General features: G+C 41.3%; 2 protein-coding genes across 2 annotated transcripts in view; one reads left to right on the top strand and one right to left on the bottom strand.

Annotated features, from left to right (window-relative positions):
* Positions 1-785: 785 nt before the first annotated feature.
* Positions 786-9,800, top strand: MALSU1 (mitochondrial assembly of ribosomal large subunit 1). The gene is made up of 4 exons (XM_067291593.1): positions 786-1,011; positions 3,170-3,348; positions 6,450-6,531; positions 7,896-9,800. The coding sequence occupies exons 1-4, from the start codon at positions 786-788 to the stop codon at positions 8,051-8,053; spliced, it is 645 nt and encodes a 214-aa protein (XP_067147694.1). The 3' UTR covers positions 8,054-9,800.
* Positions 9,801-12,295: 2,495 nt separating this feature from the next.
* Positions 12,296-27,597, bottom strand: part of IGF2BP3 (insulin like growth factor 2 mRNA binding protein 3) — a 122,555-nt gene continuing 107,253 nt past the window's right edge. The window contains exons 12-16 of the mRNA XM_067291594.1: positions 25,363-25,482; positions 21,033-21,107; positions 17,182-17,313; positions 15,871-15,984; positions 12,296-14,925 (exon numbers count right to left, since the gene is read on the bottom strand). Of these exons, the coding sequence (XP_067147695.1) occupies positions 14,824-14,925; positions 15,871-15,984; positions 17,182-17,313; positions 21,033-21,107; positions 25,363-25,482 (543 nt within the window). The 3' untranslated portion in view covers positions 12,296-14,823. The remainder of the gene's footprint in view (positions 14,926-15,870; positions 15,985-17,181; positions 17,314-21,032; positions 21,108-25,362; positions 25,483-27,597) is intronic.

The raw sequence follows: 27,597 nt of genomic DNA, 5'->3' as shown, positions 1-27,597 counted from the left end.
TTAACACTTGATAACATTCTCCATAGCAAAACGAATGTAGCAAGACTATTACCCTCTGCACATTAGCACAGTCGGTGCATTACATAAATGCAAAATACACTTTCCCAAGTAACTAGTTTTGAGCCAACTGCACGTTTTTAGACAAAACTATAGCCCTTGCAAGAAGGAATAGGGCTTGAACTTGGATACCTGACTACAGCTCACATGACACTGCCTGTCTTTTGTATTTGCTCCTTTCCGGTTTCCCAAAAAACCAACACGGGAGAGACGGGACCCAGACACGTTATCGGTGGCTGGATCCCTTCCTTCTCCGCGCCGACCCTCCGTTTTATCGCCTCATAGCACCGACATCCTTCAGGAAACAACACGGCCAGAGGAGCAACGCAGGGCCAGGAAGGCGACACCAGGGCCTGCCGGTGTTGACGCTCAGGACTGCACCCACCCCCGAAACCCTCCCGCCGGGGTTCGGGCAGCGGCGGTTTTGACCGCGAGCGGAGGTGCCCCGCGGGGCCGAAACACCGCGCTCCCAGCGGCCGCGCCTCAGAGACCGCCCGCGGGCGGAGGCCGGCGCAGCCCAGCGCCGCCCGCCTCGCAGCCCGGCCACCAACGGTCCCCGCGCGCGGGGCACCCACTGCGCACGCGCCTCAACCTGCCCCACAGCCGCTGCGTGACCGACAGCGGGAGGAGCCAATGGGATGAGAGGGGCGGTGGTGCCGCTGGCCAATCGCGCGGGGGGGAGCCGGGGAGGGGGCGGGCTGCGGAGCGCGGCGCTGGGGCCCGGCGGCATGTGGTGGCAGGTGCTGGGGGGGCGCCGCCTGCTGCGGCCCCTGCGCGCCGCGGCGGGGGGCGCCCTCGGCCCGGGCCAGCGCCCCGGCGCGGCTGCCCCCGGGGGCGGCGCGGGGCGGCCGGCGCGGAGCGCGGGGGGCGGCGGCGGAGCCGGCGCCGGAGCCGGAGCCGGCGCCGGCGCGGCCTGGGCGCGGGGGGCGGCGGCGGAGCGGCTCTGGACAGCAGGTAGGGGCCGGCGCGGTCGGGCGGGCGGGGCCGCGGACGGAGCCCCGTCCCCGAGGCGGGGGTGGGGGGGGGAGCGCGGCTGCCTTCGGCCGCGGCGCGGAGCGGAGCTGCCCGGCCCGCCGGTCGCGCCCTCCCCGCTTTCACGCAGACCGTTTTCATTTCCCCTCGTTGAAGCCCGCCCTTGGAGGCGCACCGCTGAACGAGCGAGCCGCCCCGGAGCGGGGGCCCTGCCGCCCGCCTTGCCAGGCGGTCGCGGCCTTTTCGGCCTTCCCGCTGGGTACCCCGCTCTGGTTTGCTTAGGAGTTTTAATCTTGTTCCTTGTCTAAGTAATCCCAGAGGGCTCGTTCAGGCCTGCGGCTTCACAGCTTTAAAGGGAGCACTTGAAACTAGCGAGCTATTTCTTCCCTAGTAAGTTGGTGGCCAGTCAAATGCCTTAAAGTTGGCAATTCTGCTAAATTTGAAAGTTCGGTAATCTGGAACCTCAGTCTCAGAAGGTCAGGTGTTTTGCTAGCAGATCCAAAAATAATTGCAAGTTAGGGCATCAGGAAGGCAGCTGAATGAAAGCCTTGTGCTCTCCAGCCTTTTGAAATAGTGTCATAAAATATAATGCCTCAAAAAAGAAAATACAACTCATTCTCTGCATGTAGATTCCTGTTCTACAGCTGCAAAAGGATCCTTGTGGATGCTTAATAGCAAAAGTAACTGTGATTATGTAGTGAGGCCACAGACCTCGGGGTCACAATGCTTCTGCTGAAGCAGCGTCACCTCCTAAATCCTGCTTGAAGGTGACAAGTCAGTGGCTTTTGTCTAGAGTAACTTTTGTAAGTATAGTGCTCCTGAGTTAGAGGTGTGTTTCTTTGATGTGTGCTCAAAGAAATTTCCTTGTATAGGTACAGTTTTACCAGCACGATGGCTGGTATAAGCTTTGCACTGTGGTGGTTTGTTGTTGTAGCTATTCCACAAATCTTTTCTAGCGTAGATCTGACCATAACGTACAGCGTGGCAGAGTGTGCCTGGAGTTGTTTAGAGCGTTTGCTCTCTAGAGTAGGCACTAGAGACTTCACATGTGGCTACCAGGCAAATATTTAACTTTTGTAACCTCTGTGTCTGGAGAAGCTGTGGCCACTGCTAATTTTCTGCATGTGTGACCACAGCAAAAGTTGAAAGAGTGCATAAGTCCCTAAGCTCAAAGGCTTTATTTTACAGTCATCTGATCCAATTTCATATCCCCATTCATGCATATAATTATATGTAGCTATTGTTCCTTTGTTTGGCTTTTCTTTATATTGGTAAATGTGAGCTTGTCTTTGCACTAATGCTTGCTTTGCACTTATGTTTGCTTTATAGTAGCAGGCGTGCATTGCGGACAGATTCAAATTATGCCTTAAGTATGCACACAAGCCATATTTACTTCATTAGACCCCATTGGAAATAAACTGATTTCACAATGTGAATAGAAGTAGTTGTACTAACTGAATAGTTTCTAAACTGGCTTGCTTAAATTGGTGAGAGACTAAAGCTTTGACTACACTATCGTAATTCTGTATGGCCAAACTGGATAGAGGACAAGGAAAAGAGGTGGCTTTACTCAGTGTGAAGTTACTTATCTTCACACTCTGCATCGCATCAGGTCTATTTTCTGTATTGATTTCATCTACTTAAGATTTTAGAGCACTTTCATCACCACATATTATCACCTGTTGACAAGCATTGTTCTGAAATATTTTTAATATGCTTAAAATGTATGTCTGTTGAAGTACTTAAGCTTCATTTGTCTCAACTGTCACATATCTGATGATAGTATTGACTCTAATGAACATTAACAGCAAGAAATAGTTACCTAAAGGAATCGTGAATGTTTGATAACTGCTGAGAAATTGTGTAGCATAATATGGGTACTGTATAAATAAACAATATCTAATGATAGAGAATTATTTACCAGAAGAGTGCTTTGTTCTCAACTTTGAATGGGTTTTAAAAATCTGAAGTTCATGTTTCATTGTCAGCATCAACCCAAACTCCTTAGTGAGTGGCTAACTTAGGCTATAATTTCGTTTGTTGCTGTTTTGCTTCTTTAGTAACTTCTAAGTTGTTGATTTTTGAAATTAAAAAGAGAAATTGCAACTGTTAATTTTTTTTTTTTTGGGGTCTATTCCAGTTGATGCTCTTTCCAAGTTCAACATTGACTTTGTTGTAGCTCTGCTGAGGCAAGAAAATGCTAAAGACATTTGTGTCATCCAGGTACCTCCAGAAATAAGATACTGTGATTATTTTATAATTGTGAGTGGATCTTCAACACGACATCTCCATGCAATGGCATATTACATGCTGAAAATGGTAAGACAGTTCCCCCTACAATCTTTAGGTTTTTGGGAGCAGTTTCAATTGGACACTTAAGCTGTGAAATTAATTTCCCAAGACTTGCATGTGTAGTGATATACCAGGCAAGATGAAACATTAGTTTCCTTATGCTATGCCATTAGTATCTTTGTGCCATGTAGCCCTGAATACATCTAGCAACTAACTGTACTTTTTTCCTGTAGCTGTACTATGCAAAATGTAGAGAATATGTTTTAAAAATGGACCTCTCTGTGTTTAGAACAGTGATGACAGTAACACAGTTTGGTGGCTGGAATGAGAATCTGTACTGGTGATGTGAAATGGTAATGGCCACGCATGTCCACCTTTTGTCTTCAGCCCAGCAAGCTTCATAGCTATTCCTGCTCAGTTCAAAATATCTTCATCTGACTGTTCTCAGACCCTAGTCCCTAAAACTTCCAGGTCTTCTCAGATTTTTAAGGCTAGAAGAAAGACAGCATGTTGTGAGGCAAAGGATCCCCTCGTTGGTTTACTAAAGCAAACTGCTATTTAAATAACAATCACTGTAAGACATGTTTGTAGTGGTAGCTCCACGGATTGAGTTTTGTGCACGTCTAGAAGGAAAGGGAAAGCAGCAGCAGCTATCCTTGCATTGAAATGTTGCACTGTTTGGCCTTGAAACTGTGTAAACTTTTCAGTACAGGAGTAGAGGCCAGGACAAAAACATGGGTGGAGTTTAGCAAAAAGGACCTGACACAGGCCAGGGAGAAACTATGGCCAAGAAAGAGCCAGCTGGCTGTTTATAAGTGCAGTGTGAGCAATATGACTATCCCTGTTCTCGTTCGGCTATCCATGCTGTTAGCTTGTAACTTGCCTTTTCTTTCCCTTTCTGTATCCTGTTTTGGCTGGCTTTGGTTTTACTTCCTTTCATCCAGTCCTGTTGGTTTCAGCTCTTAGACTTTTCAGGGCCTTTCTGAGCAGGTGGGGGGAGTTCCTTGTGTTCTGCAGGAATTGATTCATCTTTTCAACTTGAAGCAAAACTTTTGTTTGCAAATTTTATTCAGGTGATTTGAATATACTAAACTTAAGTGCTTAATATGTACTCTGTTATTTGCACAAACTGCTAGTCTTAAATCAACAGCCCTCTGTATCCCCCACACCAGGAGAGATCAGTGAATACCTGCTTTTCTATGCCCATCCTGCAAAAATATGCATGTGCTGCAACTGGCTGCTCCCTCTGCTGGCTGTGAGAGCACCTCTTTTGCAAGGGCAGAGCCCTTGAGTATGGGGTCTTCTCTCCTGCACATCCTGAGAAACTGGGAAGCCAAGTATTTGGCCAAGTCCTCAGGAATGGGGCTGAGGTTGTCTGACATGGAAGGTCTTCCAGGCAAAGAGGAAAGTGAAGCCTAAGACATAAAGCAGAGTAGGTGGTGGGGAGAGCTATTAGGCAGCTGGCTAGGTCACTATTACAGTATCTAAAATGTTATTGTAGTGGATGATTTACTGACACTAAAAGGCAGAGGTGCTCATGTGTAGCAGGAGGCCTTACCACTTTTTCTGCCAGAAGCTTCTAAATGGCAGAGTCACAACCACTGCTTTTCCCTTTCTATCTTGTTTCCTGTTAGGATAAGAAAATAACGTTTGGCTTTATTACAATTTGTTCACTATTGAAGGGCTTTAAAGACATCACTGAAGAAAACTTGTACCAGGGATCAACCTTTCCAACCTCAATTACGTAGCTGACAGCAGTATGTGCTGGACTGTCTGGTATTTTAAGCAGAATTTCAGAGAGTGTTTTGCAATTACCTACTTTTAAAGGTATCTCATAAGCTGTCTTAAAGAAAGAAGGAAAGAGAGAACACCTTCTTAATTATATTAGGTGCAGCTCTTCTCTGTTTTGGTTTGTGAGGTCAGACTGTTGTCCAGCAGCTAGCACTGTATGGGAACAGCCAGAAACAGTTGCATTTTGTAATAATTGCTTTTCTGTTGAAGTAGGACTCACTTCCTAGCCAGCCATGCTGGTAGACTCTCAGTGTTATTTTTGTATTTTGTCTTTCAAGGCAGAAAGGACTGTTAGAGTCATACTCTGTTCTCTTGTGCCCCAGCAGTTTAGGGCTGAAATAAATGTTGGGGGGTTTTACTTACAGCTTAAAAAGTTTTCCATAGTTTTTTGATAGGCTGCTTAAACTAGAAGTAAGGTATTTGGATAAGGAGCTGTGTGAAAACTCAGCTGACTTCCCTCCAGTTTTTTTCACCTCTTGGTGCTTCTCCTAATGAAACAAGTAGGCTAAGGCCAGATCTGAAAGGGACAGTGCTTAAGCCTCAAGCTGTCAAATTTCTCCAGCCCTAGTAGGCACTTGGGTTCTTTATGTACTAGGTGGGAAGAGTTGGGCATCTCTGGCATCCCCAAAAGCCAACATGTTATATAAGAAACTGCCTTGCCCCAGCTAAGCTTTTCCAGGGCTTTGAGCTGCCCTCTCCCCTCTCTCACAGGTTCGTAGCTTGAAAACCTTCATGCCTGTCATACTTCTTCTGTAAAAAAGTGGAGCTGGTGTACCTCTTGTCGGTGTTCAGTCAGTGTTCAGAGCATGCTTTCAAGAGGCGGGAGGCTTGTTTGAATGTCTTCCTCAAGTCATGGGTCCACACTTGTTTCCCTTCTCTTTCAGGAGAAGATAAGCTGGGCGTCTGCATTCCTGCATCCTTAACTAGCCAATGTAAAACAACAACTAAAGCTGCCTGAAAGGAAATGAAACTTGGTGATGCAGGCAATTGCGGGGAACCTATATCTGAAAGACTATTTCATTGCTAAGCAACTGTATTCAAAATTGATTTTGAAAAAAAGACACTTAAAACTTATGGGTAACTGCATAGGAATTCTGAGCATTGCAATGTCAGAACTGATACTAAATCTCATTGAGCAATCCAAACTTATTTTCCAGACCTGCAAGTGCAATACATATTCCTCTTCTTGTACAGACTACAGAACTAGCATTAAGTAGTCATCTAGCCCGTTTCAGACTTAAAACAACTCTAGACAACCTGACAAAGTCGAGCTTATCTGTTGAGTGCTTTTAAATAAATGTGAAGTATTTAATGTTCTGCTGTTGCTTCTCTCTCAGTATAAGCATCAGAAAGAAGAAAGTGATCCTCATGCTCACATTGAAGGGAAAGAGACAGATGACTGGCTGTGCATTGATTTTGGTAAATATTTGCAAACTTGACAAACAACCAAGTTCTGCATGAGCTCTATGTTGAAGGAAGTGTCTCAGTGTGAGCCCTGGTTGCTGTGGAGAGTTGACAATACTCTGCTGTTTTAGAATTCCAGTTGTTATTGTTGCTTGAATTCACTGAGATAACTGAATTAATCTTCACTAAAGATCATTGGCACTGAGAAGAAAGCAGTACTTGCTCTTCAGTGGCTAAAAGAGGTCTTAATAAATTGAAGATACAGTAGTAGAAAGAGGAAACCTATGTATCTCAGCCAATTTTTTAAAGTTTATATAATCCCAGGGCATGCGTGCGTGTGGCTCGTATGCTTTCCTAGTAATGAACCGAAACTCTTCCAGTGTTCGTGTCATGCCAATTTTTTGTTCCAGAAGTGGGAAACACTCCACACAAACATAAGAGGCTTTGCTTTCAAAAAGCATTTCTTCATTGCCATGTCTAGAATCTCACCCTCTAGGTTTGTGTTTTGGATTAAGGATAAGCAAGCGAGCATGGGTGGGTGAGGAGGCAGTGCAGCCAGTGACATTAAGCTTCAGTCACTTTACTTTCAATGATTTTGATAATTCTAATAGAAAATCAATTGAAATTTAAGGCATTACTAGAAAAAATGCATTGGAAATGTGCACTGGGATTAGCTTTCTTTTCACTTATTCTGTACGAGCAATGGTAACCCTACAAGAAAAACCTTATTGCAATAGGAAGGTGAGGCTAAGTCAACGTTCAGACCTGTTTCTTTATAAAAACAGTGAGAGGTGTGAGCAACAGACCTATGGAAAAATTCTTGGATATAGCTGAATGTTGTTGCTAATACAGGAAAGCTGAAAGTTTGTCATAAGTAACCTTAGGGAAGGTGTTCTTTCAAGTAAAATTTCTCTCAGTGTACTTCTTTCTGTCCCCTAGAAGTTTCAACTTTTCTTTGGTCTGGAGTCTTGTGAGGCGGTTGCAATTTAAACCAGAATATTGCCCTTCTCATGCTCCTGGCTGTATTCTTGGAGTTTTTTGAAGGAATGTCTGATTCCTAGCTCTGTTCAGGAACTGGAGTCAGCAACTTAAGAGGAGACCTCCATCAGCTTACCTGTCATATCTGGCAAGAATAGGGATGGGGGACTTGGACTTTCTGTGCAGCTGAAAATGGGGTAGTGTTTTACAATTCACTTAATGTAGAGGGCTAAGTTTCACTGCTGATAGATTGCTAAAATAAGTATACTTATCACCTTGTTAAATTAAAACCTGTAGCTGAGTATTTTTGACAAGTCTGCTTCATTGCCCAGACCTATGCTATAAAGGACTCCCAGGCCATCTGCTACTGCTTATTTATTGTGAATTTCTGTTCTGTGCAGGTAGCATAGTGATGCATTTCATGCTCCCAGAGACGAGAGAGACTTATGAATTGGAGAAGTTATGGACTCTCCATTCCTGTGATGACCAGTTAGCACAGATGTCTCCACAGTCACTGCCAGAAGACTTTATATTTGGACTCGCTCCCCAACAGCAGTGATCATCATCTTGCAACAAGAACTTAATGCAGCTACTGAGTTGCTCAAATGGAAAGTGAAAGACTTCCAAGAGGCGTATAGTGTGATTACTGACTTAACAGTCACTACAGCTGATTGATTAGCACAAAACAGTAGGTTTTACTGGATGTGCCTATGTAAGATTCTGAACAAGCTACTAAAATGATCAGGCTTTGTCATAAGGAAGGAATCAAATCATAAGGAAATTTCATGGTGGAGTCACTGTCTCAATGGTGGTTGTAGTGAGAACAGTGGGGCACCAACAGCTACTTAAGCTACTTATCCTGAAACTCAGTCTTTACCCCTCCAACAATTGTTTTTCTAGTATCCTTGAAAGGTCCTCCCATAATAATGGTGCACATGAGGTATCCTGCAAAAGTCTGAATGCTGCAAGATGGAGAGCTACCTGGAACAGTATGGCTTAGGTAAAACCTTTTTGCATTAGGCCAGTTGCTTCTGGTCATGATGAAGCAAATTATGCTCCCTTTGAGTTGAAGTAAGAGAGAAAACAGACTGGTACTAACTAACTGAGCACATAATAAGCCAAGAGCAGTGACAAATATGTCTTGAGTTAACAGAACAGTAATTATGTTTTTAATAAAAAAAAAAAAACACTCAAGAGCTTCAACTCCTTGCCTTCATGTTAAAACATTCAGTTCATTCTAAGTGTGTAGCTGGCCTCTCTCCTGGTTTTCCTCTCACCTGGTTTCTGGAAAAGGACACTGAGGCAACACGCTATGACAGTGTAAACTGGCTGGTCCTTTGAAGGGAATGAAATTAGTTCTAGAGGAAGCACTTAGTCACTGAGCATTACTTGCTGCTGAGGGACAGTTCAGCACTTTCAGAAGTCCTTGTGCAGTGTTCATAGTCACTGACTGCTGCACTTCCTAGTATCCAGTTAGAAGAGCTTCAAGATGGTAACAGCACTTGCCTGTATGTAAAGCAAGTTATTTTTGTCCACTACAGGACAGGACTTTCCTTATCATTAGATTAGGATCCCTTCCCTTCTGGAGATGCTTGCCCTGCCATGCAGCAGGAATGGTAGATCTTGAGGGTAAATACCTTTTTCTCCATAGTCCCACAAGCTACTTCAAGCCCTGCCTGAATCTCTCCCCTGCACAGCAGGGGCTGTTAACACAAGGATACGTTACATCCTTCCCATTCATGGGAGAGAGGAAGGAAATGAGATGCAGGCTGACAGGATTGTTACTGGATTTCTCTGGGCATTCACACAACAGTGAAGGCAGTGCCATTTGAAACGTGTGCAGGCAATAAGTGTTCTTGTCCTAGTGGCAGCAGAGACCTAAAAAAATAACATACATCAAAGGGCTACTATGATAGATGAAATCAAAATATGAGCCACTGTTTAGTGATAGACATTGCATAAAGTTGTACCAGTACAATGTAGGTGGAGAAAGCAGCTGAGTTTTCATCCTGTGACCATGAAATGGTTCATAAGTTTAACAGCTGTTGAAATCCTGACATGTTTTACAGATACAGACTACCCACAATTGTTTTCTTTTAAAAACAGTAAATAGCAGTCCTTACACTGCCAGTTCTTCTCTGAATCACTTGAAATTTGTCTAACTATATGCCAAGTAACTTGCTTCCCTTCCACAAATCAGAGATTTTAATGCTATCTATCTCCTTCATTTTACCTATTGAGTGCATAGCCATTTCTTGGCAACTTCTGGGTTGCACTATACTGAATAAAGAATCTTGACCACTTTTTTTTTTTTAATACTCAAAGTATTATTTAAAAAAAAAAAAACTTTTTTCCTAAACCATAAATGAAAAAGCTCTTTCAGTCTGGTCATGTTGTCCTGGTGTGTCTAGCCTCTATTCTTTCAGGAATAACTGCCCTGAATTAATCTTTTCTTTGCTAAAAGGCAGCAGATAGATAGTTCTGCAAATTAAACAAGGACCATTTATTGATGTAGTTAAAATATCTTTGCCCTGAAGAAAGGCATTAGTGATGAACCCGACTGCAAAAAAGATTTGCAAGATTATATCATGATACTTGGCAATAAGTAATCCACAGGGGGTAAAGATAACCTTGACTGTCTGCATAGAGTGATGGGTTCTAAATCAGACATTTCCTACCAGAAGAGATATTTAGGAGTAACTTTGGTTAGTTCCCTGAGACTATTGTTCTGTTTGCCTTTTACTGCTGCTGAAGATGCATAGTATTGGATGAATAGAAGCAGACTCTAATTGCAAACATCATGCCATTATATGAACCCACAGTGCCTTACATTTAGTAACCAGACCTGCATGCAGTATCCCATCAAAGACAGCAGTAACAAAAGGAAAGGTCCAGAGAAGAACAGAAAGAGATATGGAACAGCTTCCATGTGAACCAACTAGGAAGAGATATGGAACAGCTTCCGTGTGAACCAACTAGGACTCTTAAAATTGGAAAGGGATGATAGAGTCTGTAAGACCAAAAAAAAAAAAAAAAAAAGAAATGGGTGGACAAAAAGCAGTAAAATATCTGAGAAAGTACAACTGAATTTACTGCCAAAGCATATTGTGAAAAGGAGTTAAGTGAAAGCATCAGGAAAGATCCACTGGTTGCTATTAAATATCACCATTTCCAGCTCAGGAAAAGAACTTCATCTCCCCCAGTTTAAAAGAAGCTGTCACGTTCTTTGCCAAGTTACTGCCAATGCTCCAGCCAGATGTGTGTGATACAGCAAGCCTGTGGCCTGACCTTCTAAGAGCTGAGTCCTAGGAATTAACCAGTGCATTCTGGCTGATCACTACTGTGCAACTTTAAAGCCCTGTTGGAAAAGAAGCATTTGGGAATGGTGGTCCAATGGGCCTACAGATTCCTCATTCAGCCCTCCTCTACAGACATACATGCAAGTCTGGCCTCTTTGCAGAAGCCCTTGATGGGGAAATGAACAAAGAAACAAGTATTAGTCTAGAACTTTTGTCACTGTATCACCAGTGTCCTGCACTGCATTTGAGTAAACTTAAGTTATGCAGCAGTGGTTGTGTCCACCAATTGAGCTAGCATCTCTGATACAGCTTGAATGCTTACTCCACAGTTTCACATGTTAATTTAAAAACTCCATGCCCTAGAACCATGTTGAGACCATGCTGTCCTGCACAGTATACATGCTTCATTTAATTGAAACCTAACACAAAGAGCGCATGCCTTTGAAATTGCAGCTTAAGAATAAAAGCTCTGGAAGGTTAGAAGCAACTAAAAGCATCATGATTAAGCAAATGCTTAAACAATTGGGGGTTTCAGCTATCACAAATGCTCCAGCAATAGAGAGGAAGGTTTAACTTATGTTGCTCAAATGACAGGGATGCCAGATCTTAGAAGGTAGCTCAATATTGGCATGAGAGGAGTAGAGTTCCCTGTGAAATGCAATACCATACACAAGTGTCTTCCACAGAGATTGCTTCTTTAATTCCCTTTTTTGCTACTTGGTCTCAATAGATGCACTGTGAAGACAAGTGGGAGGCTGCAATAGTTTGGAAAGCAAACAGTAATCTGGTTTTCCACTCCTCTTTAAAAGATACAGAATGGTTTTAATCATGATCACCTCTTCCTTCCCCAACCCCACCTCACCCTAAAGCGTTCACCTTTAAACATCTATTCTCATTTCAATTCCCAATAATGTTTATGGGGACCTAGGTCAAGAAGAGATACCACCTCAGTGGCAACTGGTGTGTGCATGGTGGTGGTGGTGGAAGTGAGATTCGGATTGCCACATTTGCTCACCAGTGTGACAGGGTCTGCCTATCCGAGTTTCTAGGGCCATGCTAATTACACAGCTTCATCACAGTGAGTAAAGACTGGGTAAAAAGCAGCCAAAAAAAGTTTACAGTTGAACAATTTGGATCTCGCTTCAAATCTGTTGCAAATTCCTGTGTGTTTGCCCTGGGTCACGACTGTTGAGCACACAGCCGTTCCAAAGCAAACCTGCCTAAGTCATCTCAATAAAACTGAGACCATGAACTACATGTACTATGGGCTGTATGGTGGTGTTATAAGCCACAGAAGTTATTGCTCTTACTGGAAAATGCAAACATCATAACCTGGCTGCTGGACACCCTAGCAGCTCTAGAATACCTGTTGGTGGCTGTTCACCCTTATCCAGTTACTATTATGGACAGAAAACCATGAACAATTTGATCAAAGCAACATAAATGCTTAGAACAGTCAGACACCATGCCTCATGAGTTTAAGAAAACAACACACAACTGTATCTGATGACAGGAGTTAAACTCTTTATTCCATTCAGAGGCATCTGGCAAGTGGAGCTGCATTGGGGGGCACATTACAGATGAAAAATGATCCATACTTTGTGGATATTGAAATCATTTACAGTATTTACTTTCTAGCTATTCCCAAATACTCCAAATTACCAAGTCTCAATTGAAAATAAAAACATGATTTACCATACTAAGTCTAGAAATTTAAGAGAGATGACAGTATTTAAATCAGCAGATGTAAATGCAGCACATATTTGTAAAGTAACTTTTATGGAAAATAATGAAGTCAAATCCTTCTCAAATGTTAAGAAAGGAATGTCAGACTGACTTAAGCCTCAACAAAAATTAAAATGCTATGACTTTTCATACTTCAGTAATTTTAAATTCATTGTAGGAAAAAAAAAATTATCCTAAAGGCTAGATGAAGGTCACTGTCAAAAAAGGAAAAGAAACTCATTTTTCTCTGCTAAAACTACAAGATAAGTTTGTGGTTTTTAAACCAATTAGTAAAGAAGAGATGCAGAAAAAAAACACTTCAGACCATTTTCAAAATTATCTAATCTGTACAACAATGATCTTTGGGAAAATTATCTAGTCTATGTAGTAATGCCTCTATTTCAACATGAACCTAAGAGGTAGATAACAAAATGATGAAACAAATATTTTTGCTCGTTGTGCCCCTCAAATCAGTGCAGCATGGTGATTCTGATCATCTCATGCACAAAAACATCACAAAAAAAGATTCAGAGGTAATAGCATGGCTCTGTCGACCACAAACATACAGGTGCACTCAAGCGCGCGCGCGCGCACACACACACACACACACACACACAGCAGTCTTTATGCACCATGTGTTGCCACATTTTTTTTTTTTTTTAACTGAGGTAGACTGAAGTTTATTGTAGAAACTTGAATGTGTCACTATTACCACAATCATCATTCAAATTACATTCGGAAACTAAAAAATTTGGTAACTTTCCTGTTATCCCTGCCTTTTGACATTTTTTTCTTCTCTAATGGTTGGTTGCAGAACGTGCATAAATCCTGCTGCATCTATTATAAGCCAGGCTAGAGAGGTGGTTGTTTTCTTTTTTCTTGTAATAGTTTTTAAAACCTTCAAAGTGGCTTAGTGTGGCCCATAACAGCGGCTGGATATGTAAACTTAGCCTTTCATTATCTTTCAATGTGATCAAACACTGTTTGACCTTCCCCCATTGTGGTAACTGAAAGCAGTATGATGGGATCTGCAGAGAGCAGAGACCCTCACGGCCTCAGAAATGCTCCTGCAGATCAAGTGTTCTATCAAACTGAAGATGAAGCTTGCTCTTTGAACAAAATGGCAAAGTCCAAATGGGCTGCAAATGGTTAAATGTAGCATTATTAGGTAGTGATGGTCAAAGGCACAAAGGGTTCATGCATTCAATCAAGTAGCACAAAAAAAAAAAAAAAAAAATCAGCCTCTTGCAGCCTTCTAAATTTTTCCCCCAACCCCAGCCTCTTGCCATCACTTCCTTGTCCTGTTCCCAAAAAAGTACCGTCACAAACTTTTTCATCCCATCTTAAAAGAAAACTAAACGGCATTGCTGCTATCAGAATGTTGGCATCATTCACTATCTTTTGAACATTCACTGAATTTTTCTTTAAACAAATGATGGTGTTGAAGCCCTCAGAAAATCTGAAGCTGTTTTTTATATCCATCTTACTCCCATCAGCCAGCAGCTAGAAGTGCTCTACTATATTTTTTCCCGATAAGCTTGTAGTACTCCTGGCTGGTGGCTGATCAAAATTTAATTTTTTTTAAAAAAATAAAATGCTCAAGAACTATTAGCTTTATAAAGTATACAAAATACCAAAAAAAAAAAAAAAAAAAGGAACAATTTCTCATTGAGGTACTAAATGCCTGAGGTAGTTTAGTAAAATGCATATTTATCTTTTTATGCCCTGGCCAACACCATTCAACACTTCCCTTAGGTTATTCATGGCAGTGTTATGTAAAAATGCAACCAAATTCTTTTTAAAAAATGCCACTTGTTTCAACACTGGGACTAACACTTAAACTCTTGTCAATACCCTTGCTCTAACCCTAGCCCACCCAAAATCCCACCCTCCAAATGTGTAGGGTTTTTTTTTTTTTTTTTAAATAATTGGACCTATAAGAGCAATGCCTTTTTTTTTTTTAAACCAGTGAACTCAGAAGAGAAAGCTTCATTAAACCAAGTTCTAAAATTGTTGGGGAATAATAAGAACAATAAAAAAGACTAACAAGTTTATGTTAAATTGTGAGAATAGAACAAAAGGGAAGTGAAGGGGTCCTTATTTTAAAGCTGGGTTTCAAAAGTTTGAGAGCGCCTAAAGAATACATTCTCAGAGACAGCGTTCAACGGTTGCCTGGTCCTCGAACAGGTGATTGGCTTGGTGGATCTTCTGCATATAACTTCAACAGGTGCTCGCCACCTGTCTCTCTGTTGCACAGTCTGTCTTTGGTCTGGCATCTGTCTCTGATGGGCCATTTCCTAAACCTTTATTTTCGTCTTGGCTGAGGTTGTCCACTTTGCAATGTTTTTTGCTGTTGCTGCTGCCTTCTTACCTGAGCCAGTATTTCCTGAATTTTTCTCTGAGCAAGCTGAAGGATACAAAGAAAAAGAAACAATCCATGATGTTGCCATGCTGCAGCTACTGCTATTTGCAGAAGACTTTATAGATGCTCCTGGGATACAGGAGATCTGGAGTAACTAATTTTCTACTGTCAACAGATAGTAGAAACAGATGACCCATCACTTGGGTTAGTTGTAATGCATGACTTAATTTTTAACTTTTCTTCTTTTTACACCTACCGTAACTATCTGCATGGTCAGTTTTCCCCATCTAAAATACGGAGATCATGAACACAGGAAAATAACTACTAACATTAAGACTAATTGAAGCCTGACTAATGGACATTTCATGCTAACTCCATTTTATGCCTTTGAAGATACTAATGCTTTGTCAGAACTACTCTTCTATTGGGCAGCAGACATGCTGGAGAATCCAGAAGATTCAGCCTTGCAGGACTTATCTGCACTCCCATCTCATTTCTGAACTACAAGTCACCTGTAGCAGAACAACAAAGGAATCCATTTGAACTAAATATTAAGTAGGGGAAGGAACCTCATGATCCTTTTCTTTATGATACTAAATCAGCAGATTGGCACTGTTACAACTTTCAAAGAAAAAGAAAACCCAAGTTGTGACCAGACTGAAATTGAGATAAGAGGGTTAAGCCATCTCATAGTATTTGGGAAGGAATGGACATACATATGCGATTTGTCCACATCTCCCAAAACCTAAACATACTGCCAGAAGACATGCAAAAAAAGTTTGTTTAACATATATGAGCGCAATATTGCTAGAAGTCTCTCTCATAGGTATGAGGAAAGTTTATTTCAGCAAGACAATTACAGAACCCTGGCAAGCAGCACTTTCTACATCTGAGTACAGGCCTTCCATCCCTTGCCTCTGTAAGTGGATATAAAAGATAAGTCATGGAAACATCAAGGTAATACAAAAAAATCATTCCAGCCCCTCCTACCTGGCATGCATAGAAGTGACCAGTTATTTTCACAACCACCTGATCATTTTCATCAGGTGTCTGGTCACGAGGGACTACAACTTCTGCACTTGTCAGGTTTTGAAGCTCATTTACCTATAAATAGATAGAAGTCAGAAAAATGAAGTAATTTAAAGAAACAAACATCCCACAACAACCAAGCCTCAAAGACCAAGAGCTGCTGAGCACAGAAACAACAGCCTCTAAATTAAAAGCGTTAAAACACACACACACACACACACACACCAGAAAGCATCCTCGTCCAGCAGTGTACTTTGCCAGATGAGATGCTTGTCTCGCTAACATAAATTAGCACCAAGTTCCCCAGTTTGTAAAAGTGCTTCGAAGACTCTAAATGCAACACACAGAAGGTGTTAAATACATCACTTAAAGCAGATAGATGCTACAGTTAGACAGTGTTTACAGTTGAGTTTACAAGTTTAAGGTCAGAAAACTCATGTCATGTACAATGTAGAGAAGAAAAAATTGCCAAGTGTTTGTAAGTTTTTCCTTGAAAAGCCTCCATAAGACAGAGAGCTCTGAATAGAACAAAGAGAACCATCCAAATTATTTTCAGTAGCCTATCAACTGTCATATTGTTAGATAAAGTTGGGTCTTTTTCCCATTTAGTATCAGCTAGCTCTGACTTAAAAGCATATGAAAATACTAAAGGAGAACCAGCACTTTTGCACAGGATTGAAAAATCTCAGTGATGTTATTCTATGCAGCAAGCTGAGCCATAGGAAGTCATGACTTAAAACAAAGCAATTTTATTTTTTTGTTGTATATTGAGGTCTGAAGATGCCCAAAACATCCAAAATACAAATTTCTACCATTTATTCAGAACTTATGCTTCCACTCAGTTTTGGCCAGAAATGTCACCTTTGTACACATTGGGTATGATTTTAATCAATGAGATAAGTGAAATCTTTGCAAAAACTGACATAAAGAAAGGTTCACAGAAGCAGGTATGAAGTGGAAATGTATTAATTCTAAATGGAGGAACTAAATTTCTATTAATAGAGGCTGATCTGCAGATCTGACTGGGATTATCTATTTTCATTAGGCAATTTCTTTTTATGAAATGAAGCATTCTATGAGATTGGCTCCTCTTAATCTGGGGCTAGTAGAAAGGAAAATTTAATATTTACAATTAAGAAAATAGCACCAGCTTTAACGTAACTTCATAGGATTAGCTATTAATTACCTAAATATTTAATCTTTATAGGTATATACACACTTAAATAGGAAACATAACTGAATAACACTAAAAGTTTTACTTCAGGTACTCACTGTTTTGCCTCCTTTACCAATAACTCTACCAGCAGCATAGGATGGCACTTTTATATGAGCCTCAAGTTTCACTTCTTCTTTAGGTCCAAAGAAATTTTCTTCTTTAAGTTTTCCATATATTCTCCCTTGAGCCTGCAAAAATATTCTCAGTTAAACAGTGTGCTTACTGAAATCTAGTTAACTTTAAAAAATTGCACAGAAAGGAGAACTCACAATATACAACCCTGATAAAAAGTTTTCCTCAATAAATACAATAGCTATGTTTCTAAAAGTCTTTGTACCAACTACAAACCCGGTTATCAAGGAACAACTCAGAGATTATTATTATTCTGCTTTTCAGTGAAATACTGCTTTTAAAATAAACTGTTACATCTCTGTAGAGGTAAAGAGTGGTGGAGAGAAGGAGAACTGTGTGGCTGAATTGTGTTTTTATTACCACCAGAGCGCAGAATACAGTTAATTGGTTCAAAAATATATTCTTTTAAGGATGCTAAAATAAGTCATGGGATGAAGACTTCGTTTACAACAAACTGCATACTTTTACATTCAGTTACAACATATTTTGGTTAAAGAAAAAAAGAAATCAGGACTTGCTCAGTTTTCTAAGGTCGAAAATTAAATCCACATAGATCTAAATGGCACCCTGAGAACAAACATTACTTTAACAAAGAGGCAGCTCCCTGTTCTGGGCAGGGGGAACGTACAAATGCCAGGTAGCAAGAAGAACGTCCACTGAGACTAGCTGCTGAATCTCACTGATACCTCTCCTTCTCCCCTCTGCACCCCCCCCTTTTTTTTAAAAAAAAAATATATATTTTTTTCCTTTCCTGCCATTCATCAACAAATTCTTAAGAAATGATACACCAGATCTTCTACTCTTTGCATATCCTAGAAGTATCAAAAGAACAACTCCGCTGTGACACTGAAGAGAGATGCTCTGCAAAGAGTACAAACCTATGACCACAGAGCTTTTCCAGCTCAGACTCTTTATCGCCTTAAGTCACACACTGACAGGCCCTGTCACTGCATGCACCCTAAATGCAACCGTCTTGCATGGCACCACTGCAGCGGAACATGGAAAGTCCAAAAAGATTACATGATATAATAACTAGTAGTAGCTTATTTTACCTCAACTTTTCCTCATTCCCTCAAGCTCACACAAGCTTATACTACCCTAGAATGGGTAAGACCAAAGACTTTTTCTGATCTTGGAGCTGAAAGTACTCAGTACTTTTGTAAGTCAGACTCCATCTGAACAGTATGGGGAAAAAAACTCCATAGTGCACAGCTTTGACCTAGGTGGTGGGATACTACAGGTAGTGAGAGGAAGCTATTACCCTGTCACACAGGAGAAAAGCTGTCTCTTGCCGGTGAGGCAAAGGACTATTCAAAAAGTCGTACAAAAGCTCAGTACAAATACTGCATGTTGGCATCATCAACAGCCCTAGGACCAGTGGTGTCCTGCTCCAGGAGAAAATTCAAAAGGGTTTGCCAAGAGCAGATAAGATGATTCTCCAAACCATGGTCTTGAGCTGCTGACTCTGAAAGTATTTCCAAATTCATTACAAGAGAAAGACAATAGCGTAGCCATTTTTATCTCAATATATTTCATGCGCATAATGCCTCTGACAACCTGCTCAGGCTGTGGGGCTCACCAGGAGAGGTACTACAGGAAAGAGTACTGCATCACTGCTGGATTATAAAGCAAGGTGGGGTGTAATTTTTAAAAAGGTTTGGAGTGTTGGAAATAGGTCTATGATCTTTCAGCTCTTGAAAAAGTCTTGAAGGACAAAGAAATGCAACTTAAATGGGTTGTAGCTCCTTTACAGTAGAACAGTGGCTGAAATACGCTGTCTACACTGCATTCCGCTTCCTTTGCGCATGTCCCAGCTCCGAGGCAACGCAATCCTCTCCAGATATCAGTGTCACGGGCATGCCTAAACTCTATGGAGCACTGCAGCCGAGGCTGTAAGCAGTGGCATATTCTCCATCTTCTTCCAGCTCCCTTGCTAATTAGGGAGTCCTGCACACCGCAACCTCCTCAGGCTACTGCAGCTGCCAAGGAAAGGGGTGCAGCCACTGCAGCTACCACCACCATGAATCAGACATCAGCACATCAACGTGGAGGGGAAAGGGTGCCAAACCCAGGCTCCATGCTGATACTGCTTCTCCCAGAGCCAGCTGCTCCTCTGAACAGCAACCATTCCTTCCCCGAGCTGCTGTGCACACAGATTAGGCTCTTGTTGTCCAGCAAGCGATAACCTGTGCTCAAAGATGGAGAAGACATTTGAACAGATCTTAAGGACAGCCTTACTGAAGCGTGGGCCTGACCGTAAGGCTTGCTTCAGGCAACAGTGGTGATAAAAGAAAGCACTGGACTCTGCCTTTGCCCATCTCAGGCAAGAGGTCATTGCTCAAAGAGGTAATAAAAGTCAATGTGGGATGGAGCTGAAGGGAGCCCCAAGGGTAATTCCTCCTCCACAAGACCAGCACTCTCAGGAGCATCGGTTGTGCCAACATGTTGATCCCACTTTGCAAATACAAGCCAAAAAGTGCACAGAAGTGACTGACTGATGTGATTTTAGCCAAAGTAGAGGCTGGAAAACAGGGACACTTTCTTCCTTGCATGATCCGGGTTTGGGAGAAGTGGCTGGCAGAGGACTAGTCTGCAGGAGTCCAGGGCTACCTTAGGAAGGAAGCTTGAGAATGACTTTGCCTACGTGAAAATGAGCATAAGGGGTGCCCAAATCCTGCTACTGCTTGAGGATAAATTCATTGATATCCAGTGGAAGGAAAAGGTAGCCAGAATCTGCCCGTGTGCTACTCCCAGAGCACATGAGTGTCCTCCTATACATGGGCCATGCATGGTCAAGCCCACGAGGCCACAGAAAACCTCAGTCAAGCAGAGCTTCTAAATTACACTTCACATTCAATAGCTTTACAAATCAATATGGTAAGACTTCAAAATGAGCAATAATCCCAAATTCATCTAGATTGCTATTACTACTGCAGAATACCTGCCCTGATACTTTTCCAAAACTCCTAAAGGCATTCATGAAACTGATTCTAGCTATGCCTGAAGTTTCTACACCTGCTTCTTCCAAGATGCCCTGAAGCAAAAAATACAAAACTATAAAAATGAGAACAGACAAGAAAGCAATGCCAGGACGTGAACTCTCAAGTGACTTCCTACCTGCTCTGGGCCTCATCTGTGATGAAACTAGGCTGCTGCACAGAACCATCTGCATTACTCCTAACATGACCAACTCCTTTTGGGGTAACTACATTTATCCCTTAGCACTTAAGGCAGAAGGCCACTCCACAACTTGATTTGAACAAAAAAATAGGATAATCAGGTTGGAGTATCTCCATGTAGTTGGAGTGTAAATACAAATAGAAACCCTGCACTTATCTACAGAGCTACCCAAAAAGCATTTTCCATCTGGCACACAACAGTAACCTGGAGAGACTCAGTCTCTCATCTTGTCAGCTTTGTTATTTCAATTAAATGGACTCAATTTTTGCATATATTAAGATAGGCTAGAAAGACTGAACTATTACGCTCATATACTACAGAGAAAATTAGGAATGCAATATGGTTATATTTTCATGCTAGACTTGATTCTACCTTATGTAAAACTCCCACCAACAAGGCAACCAGAACACGGCCTCTGATGATACTGTATTACTCATATATTCATATGAGATCCTTTTTGGCAGAAGGAAAGCAAAAATCAAGTATTTACTAAAATTCTGAATAAAATAGTACTTAGAACCAAGTATTTTATTTTCACTACAGCTCCTTACAGCCCAAAGGCCACTATAGATTGAGAAGTTTTTATACATTATACCTTGAACTGAGCTTCTGGAGGTCCAGTGATGATAACCATTCTCAGCTTGGCATCTGGTCCTTCAGCAGGGGCAATCTGGAACAGATAAACATAGCTTTTGGTAGCTTTTTTTGGAGGAATAGTTTAAAACCACCTCCTCCCCATTTCAGTCTCACATTCTGTTCAAGAGTGAAAAATTATTCGCTACAGCAGTAGCATTACACTTCAGTCATGATGAGTTTGTTCTCTTTAAAGTGCATTAATTAGCTATAATGAAATATGTAGAAATGGGCTAAACCATAAGCAAGTTTACTTCTGAAAATTAAAGGCATAGCTACTCATCTGCAGATGGCAAAATCCCACAGCAATTTTCACGTGGCTATGAATGATACAAGACATGTAGCTTTCAAAAAACAAGTTTGGTTAATAGACAGAGATTTTTTATCCTTACCCGCTAACTTTAGTCTTTCTAACAAGTTGTGCCCGTTAACCAAAGTTTGCATCTGTCTCCCTGAAAGCAGAAGGTCACTTTACTGTCATAACTAATCATATCTGAAATATTCATCCATACCGGACAACAAGTTTGCAGTTTCCAGTAGTTTTGTATCTACAGACATTTGTGTGTCCCGAATAAAAATTAAGCTCCACTGCAGTTGAGACAGAGATGCCTGTAGGGTCTCTAGCAGTTCATGTCACCACAAAAGAAAGATTCCTGTGGGTGTCGTTCTCAGACTCCAATGGCATTAAATAATTCAAACTAGCCTCTGACATTCTGTATGAATCTTTTGTTTATCACAACTGACATTTCCATTGTTGCAGCTAGTATTACATAGCCACTGTTGAATGGGCAATATATTAAACACTACAGGATTTCATCTTAGCTGTTGGCGTAGGGATATTTTTCATATTTAACAGCTGTAGTTTATTTCAGACAAATTACCAGTCACCATGTATCATTGTCACTAAAGAATTTTGCTAACCAAAGTTCATATAATTATTCATATTGTATCCTAAGATGGAGAACACACTATATACTAGTTATTTGGTTTGCCTATTTATTTTTCATATGATTTCTGCTTTCTAATTGGCTTTATTTAAGGAGACATTCATTTTACAGCAGTACATTTACTAAAATAACAAAATACAATGTTGTGGTAAGAGCAAGAAAAGACTAAATCCATTCATTATTTGGAACATACAAGTATTTTAGAGGTGCAAATTTTCAAGGACCCCTTGCAGTCAGCTGACTGAACAGAGCTCAGCCTGATAATTTCCATTCAAGTCCAGTGAACATTGTGGTTTGTCTCTCAATCACCTCACTTTTTCTTAGTGAACACCTGCTCCTTTATTGAAATTCTAGGAAAAATATTTTCCATCAAGTCTTCATTGCATCTTTGTTTCTTACACAAATATAAATGTTCTGGGCCATTTGCTTTGCTTTTATCTTAGCACGTCCTGTTCTCTTCTCAACAGCTGGAGTAAAACATAGCTGAGGGCTATAGCAGAAACATGTACTACCTACCGACGGTAACCTTTCAATGTCTGAAGGGGTAATTTAAGAAACTTCAGTGCTAATTTGGTCTGTCTGCTCTTGGAAGGAGAGGTTATTTACACACAAATATTATTTAAGTGGTGAATTTTTAACTTAGAGAAATAAATTTACATTCCTAACTGGAAAACAACTAGTCTTCCATACTCTGAGCCACAATCCAACTATTTAATATACCCAATATATGCAGCACTCATACCAACTCCTTCAGAGACAGGAAAAGGTGCTCCAACCATAGGAAAGGCCAATGGTTCCCAGCAGGTCCCAGCAGCCTGGTGTGAGGTGGGAATGCAGTCCACAAACCTCAGAGCTCCTTCGCTTCCTGTGGGCTCCTTCGCCAAATCATTCCATCTACTTGAAATCCCTGCCAAACCTGCACTGCCAAGCAACAAATCCAGCACAGGAACGCATCTCAACTCATCAACAGCCACATGTGGCTCTGAAGCGATGAGCTGGACACTACAGCCTCATGCAGAACCCCTACCCAGCTGCAATTTTTTAATCTTATTTTATGACTAACCTAGTTTCATCAGATCTACAAAGCTCAGCACGAGCACAAAGGAAAATGTATATGGATGTAAAATGTTTTTGTATGCAACCATCTTGTACACAACTCAAAACAAACTCAGAAAGCCATGCACAGAGACTTACTACTTTCACTACATAGAGGAAAGTATGATTACTAGTTCGGCAAGCTGAAAGTTATTCAAGCAGCACTCCCTCCAACTTTTAGCTAAAAACACTGATCCCTTAATGATTCATAATTTATTATTTTGCTCAAAAGTTACGGTAAAGATTGCTTGAAGGACAGCTGGTCAACATGAAGGACGTTTAAAAGTTTTAAGTAAGTTTGAACCAACTGCCATGTGAAACACCTATTCTCGCACAAAAGCAAGAGTGCTGCTCCATGTAGTTGGGTCAGATTACAGTTGAAATTACATTTTTATTCTAATTGATAGCTGACATGAAATCTGCAGTTTCACTATTTAACAAGTATACCCTGTATCTGTACAGTTCTCTTAAGATTTAACTCCACTTCCACAAAAGTCTCTATTACTTTATTCCTAATGAAGGTGCAGAAGACTAGAAGACCAGAGCTTTAACAAACTTTTAACTGAATTTCAAGTAATACAGATAAGTTAAATGCGTTAGGTAGAAGGGTGCCAGCCAGCAGAGGAAGCCTGAGGCCACTGTTAGCCAGATGCGTGAAGAAACATGGGCAACTCCCTTTCCACTAAACTGTCTTCCGAGGACCAACTAAAGAACTTGTTTGGTCTGGTTCTCAGAGGTCCAGGTTACTTCACAGTTCTCTCTCAACCTAGCAGTACCTTTCATATGCTACCTAATCTATAGATATAACCTATGGAATGCACACACCAGTACAAGGAAGATTTGATAAAGAACAACCAAGCCACCAAACACACGCACACCCCCTTCCTAGCACTTCCTTCCATTCCTTCCACTAAAAATCTCATCCTAGTGCTCTACTAATGTAAACCCTCTGTGTTGTGTAACTCAATTATTTAATGTATTGCTTAATAAAGGATGGAATTGGGCAGTGTGCCAATTGGTTAACTGGCCAGTAAATCGATTGGCATTCAGTAAAGCACACACAAGATTTATTCATGGGGATTCCCCACTTATTTTGCAGTGCACTATTAGATGAACACCTTCCAGGACAAGCCAGACCTCACTGGCTTCAGCGTACTCCGCTCCGGCCCCTCTGTCCCTGAACTCGCCTGGACTCTGGCGGATACCTGCTCCACAGCACTCACTAAGGAGGTGCCAAGTACTGACTGCCACCTCTCCAGGTACTAGAAAGCTGATTATAAGCAAAAAGAGAACTGAAAAGAAAGCATTTGCATCACTTGGGCAGGCTGATGTCAGTCTAACAGCGTATAACAAAACTACAAACTGCACTTTAGCACACTATTAGTAATTTAAGCCAAAACAGCATCTTTACAGCACAGAATAGCAGAACTGGCTATTCACAGAAAAAAAGCCCAAGGATCTGGAAGAGAAAGCACCCCTTCCTTATGCTTACCACGGCGTTACCAGCAGAAACCCAAGGCCTTCCTACAGCCAAGGAGACAATTGCACTGGCTAACCCCTACACACAGCCAAGGAGCAAATTCACCAAGGAGCAATTTTACCAAATAAGATTGAATTTAAACTTATCCTTCTGTTAGTTCAACTGCTGCAAACCATCTTGTTCTCATCTACATTGAGGTAGCTGGTCAACACACAAACAGCTAAACAACTGTTGGATGTTAAACCACGGTGCTGAGGTAAACGTGATGTTAAAGAATAGATTGACTCAGGAACTGAGAATACATGAGTGATTTTTAAACAGAAAGTACCTCAGAGTGGAGCCATCGGAGCTTAATATCTCAGACTCACCCATTTGAAACAGAGCAAGACAGATTCCAGCAGTAAAAGACTTTGCCTGGCATTTGTTTCTAGAAGGGGAATTTACCCAGCCAATTTTCACTTTACCAAATGCAAGAAGAAAGCCTTTAAACACTGCGTCATTAAGACTTAAGTCTGTTTCTAAGAAATTGGGACCACCAAAGTAGTTTTCTTTGCAGCTTATATTTCACACCTCAGGAGACGTTTGAAAACATGCTTCTATAATTATCTTGTCTCAAGGAAGATTAAAAGATGATTTATAAACAAATGTAGCATTTATCACATCACATTCTAAGAGGAGAGTGGGGGAAGACATTCATGAAAATCCTGCTTGTGCAAACTTGCTGAAAGTGTCATATAAAATAGACAGAAAGTTAGTCAGTGTAATAATACCTTAATAGATGCGCCTGCAAAACGAGAAAGTTGTTTGATGTGCTGTCCCTGCTTGCCAATAATAGCTCCAACTGCCAAGGCTGGGATGAACAGATGAACAGTCTCAGACTCGGGCTGTTGCTGTGGGGAAGAAGAAAATATGCAGTGAATGTTTTTGAACATTATGAATCAGACTGACAGGAAAACTGGTATGGAACAAGCATGCATGGAAATGAGGGAGACATCTTAGGATGCCCTGTGAAGTCCGAATATTAAAGGTCTGGCTTTTTCTGAAAATCATGAAATTCACAGAACATGAAAGGACAATTTAAGCCAAAAGAGGATTCTCTTATCTTTTATAAAATAGTTGCAATTTTAATGCTGAGAGTTTAGAAACAATTGTGCTGTTGCTTCTTCAAGAGCAATTCATTCTTACCTGTCACTACCTCGACGCTTTTCCACACGCAAGCCTCAGCAGATGAGGCTGCTACAAGTGAATGGGCTATAGCTTAAGTAGGCAAACTATTTCCAGCTTTCCTAGTTACTTTTTAATAGTAGATTGCGGGGAGAGCTTCACAGAAAGCCTGGTAGTTACATAGATGTTACAATTTCCTTTGCATGGGAGGGATCTGGAATGATAGCCAGCTTAAAAATTGCCAGCAATTCCTCCTGTGTAATATTATGTAACAGTTGGATTCTTGGCAGCAGGCCTAAAACAGGCTAGTAAATTAAATGTGGGATTAAGAGTTTTTAAAAGTAAGAGGACCCTGATAGCCCAGTGGATATCAGGCATTACTGCAGTTTTCTATTACTTTCAGCCAGACACCCCAGCTGGAGAACGCAATATAGCAGTTAAGATCCTCTTGATATGCTGCGTAGCAATGATCAAAGCACAGGGTTACTTATGCCAAGGTAAACCATAACCATTTTACCAGCCTCAGAAGCAGCTTCCAAAGAGCTTGTCTCGGACTAGCAGAGCACCCACTGCACCAAGGTACCATTAATCCATTTGCATCAAGATCACTTCTCAAAAGCATTTCACACAAGCCCTTCTTGGAAATAGGAGGCATTTAAGACCCCTTTTAAAACCTTTTTCCTCTATAAAGTTATGCTTACATATTTTCAAAATTTATTTTGTTCGTCCTCAGCAATACAAGGCCAACGACCCCTTTTCCTACAAAGGCATCTCAAAAAGCACGCAACTACAGCCACTATATCTGTCAGCTGAGGAGAGCCTCTGTACCAGGGAGTACCACTGAACAGAGCATGTGGAAATCGCTATACTCATTTAAGCTTTGTTCTCTGGTGTATTTTAGTAGGGATACAGGCCCACATACACTCACTGAAGCAGCTTTTTCTGGGATATTTTAAAAAAGATGTGTTATATGCAACACACGCAGCAAAAAGCAGCTGTAAACCTAAAAAAAAAAAAAGAAGTTATTTCAACTTATTTTTACTTTTAAATTTCAGCAACTTCTTTCAAGGGGAAGCAAAGTCCCAGGGCATTAACCATAAACAAATCACAACAAAATGCTTGTTTCCAAGTTTTACCACTTTATTTTTGGTAAACCTAAGACAACTGTAACCTCAGGGGAAAAAATTCCAGGCACGGATCCCATGGACCAGGTGAAGAAATCCAAAAATAGGATATTTAGAATAGAAACACATTCTGCCAGTCGCTTTAGGTGATCTCAACAGTTACACAATTTACCCTGCATGCAAGGCAACAGGATGCTCGGTGAGTTTTTGCTGATTTAAGCCCATGTTTTCCCTGGACACGGGTCCCAGCCCCGCAACATCCAGCCTCCCCACTCCTTTTGCATGCTTTGCAGCCAGCAGGATTGCAGCTGATTTTCCATGCAGGGAGCAGGTGCCTGACCTGACTAACCACAGAGCCACGCAAATGGCAGCCCTGCAAGAAGGCAGAAAGTGAGAGCAATTAGATCAGGGTACGGGAAAAGGTGGGAACACCCCGTTTAATCTGCCTACAGATCAGTTTAAAATGATCTCAAAACTACACCCTGAAACTGCATATTTGTAATGAAAGATACTAGTCACCGCAGTGTATGTCTTAAACCGCTTTCCAGAAGATTAGTCATTTTCTCCTCTTATTGTTACAAACACCCTGCGAGTGTACTTAGAGTAAGTCCTTTCACACTTTCATCATTAATCCAGCCACATTTCCAGTTATTTGGAAACATTACTGAAGATGCTTAGTGATCTTATCACTTGTGAGAACTGCTTCTGAATGGATAC

The sequence above is a fragment of the Apteryx mantelli genome, chromosome 2 (assembly GCF_036417845.1).
Source record: "Apteryx mantelli isolate bAptMan1 chromosome 2, bAptMan1.hap1, whole genome shotgun sequence".
Classification (NCBI taxonomy): domain Eukaryota; kingdom Metazoa; phylum Chordata; class Aves; order Apterygiformes; family Apterygidae; genus Apteryx; species Apteryx mantelli.
This window is presented reverse-complemented; position numbering and strand designations above follow the sequence as displayed.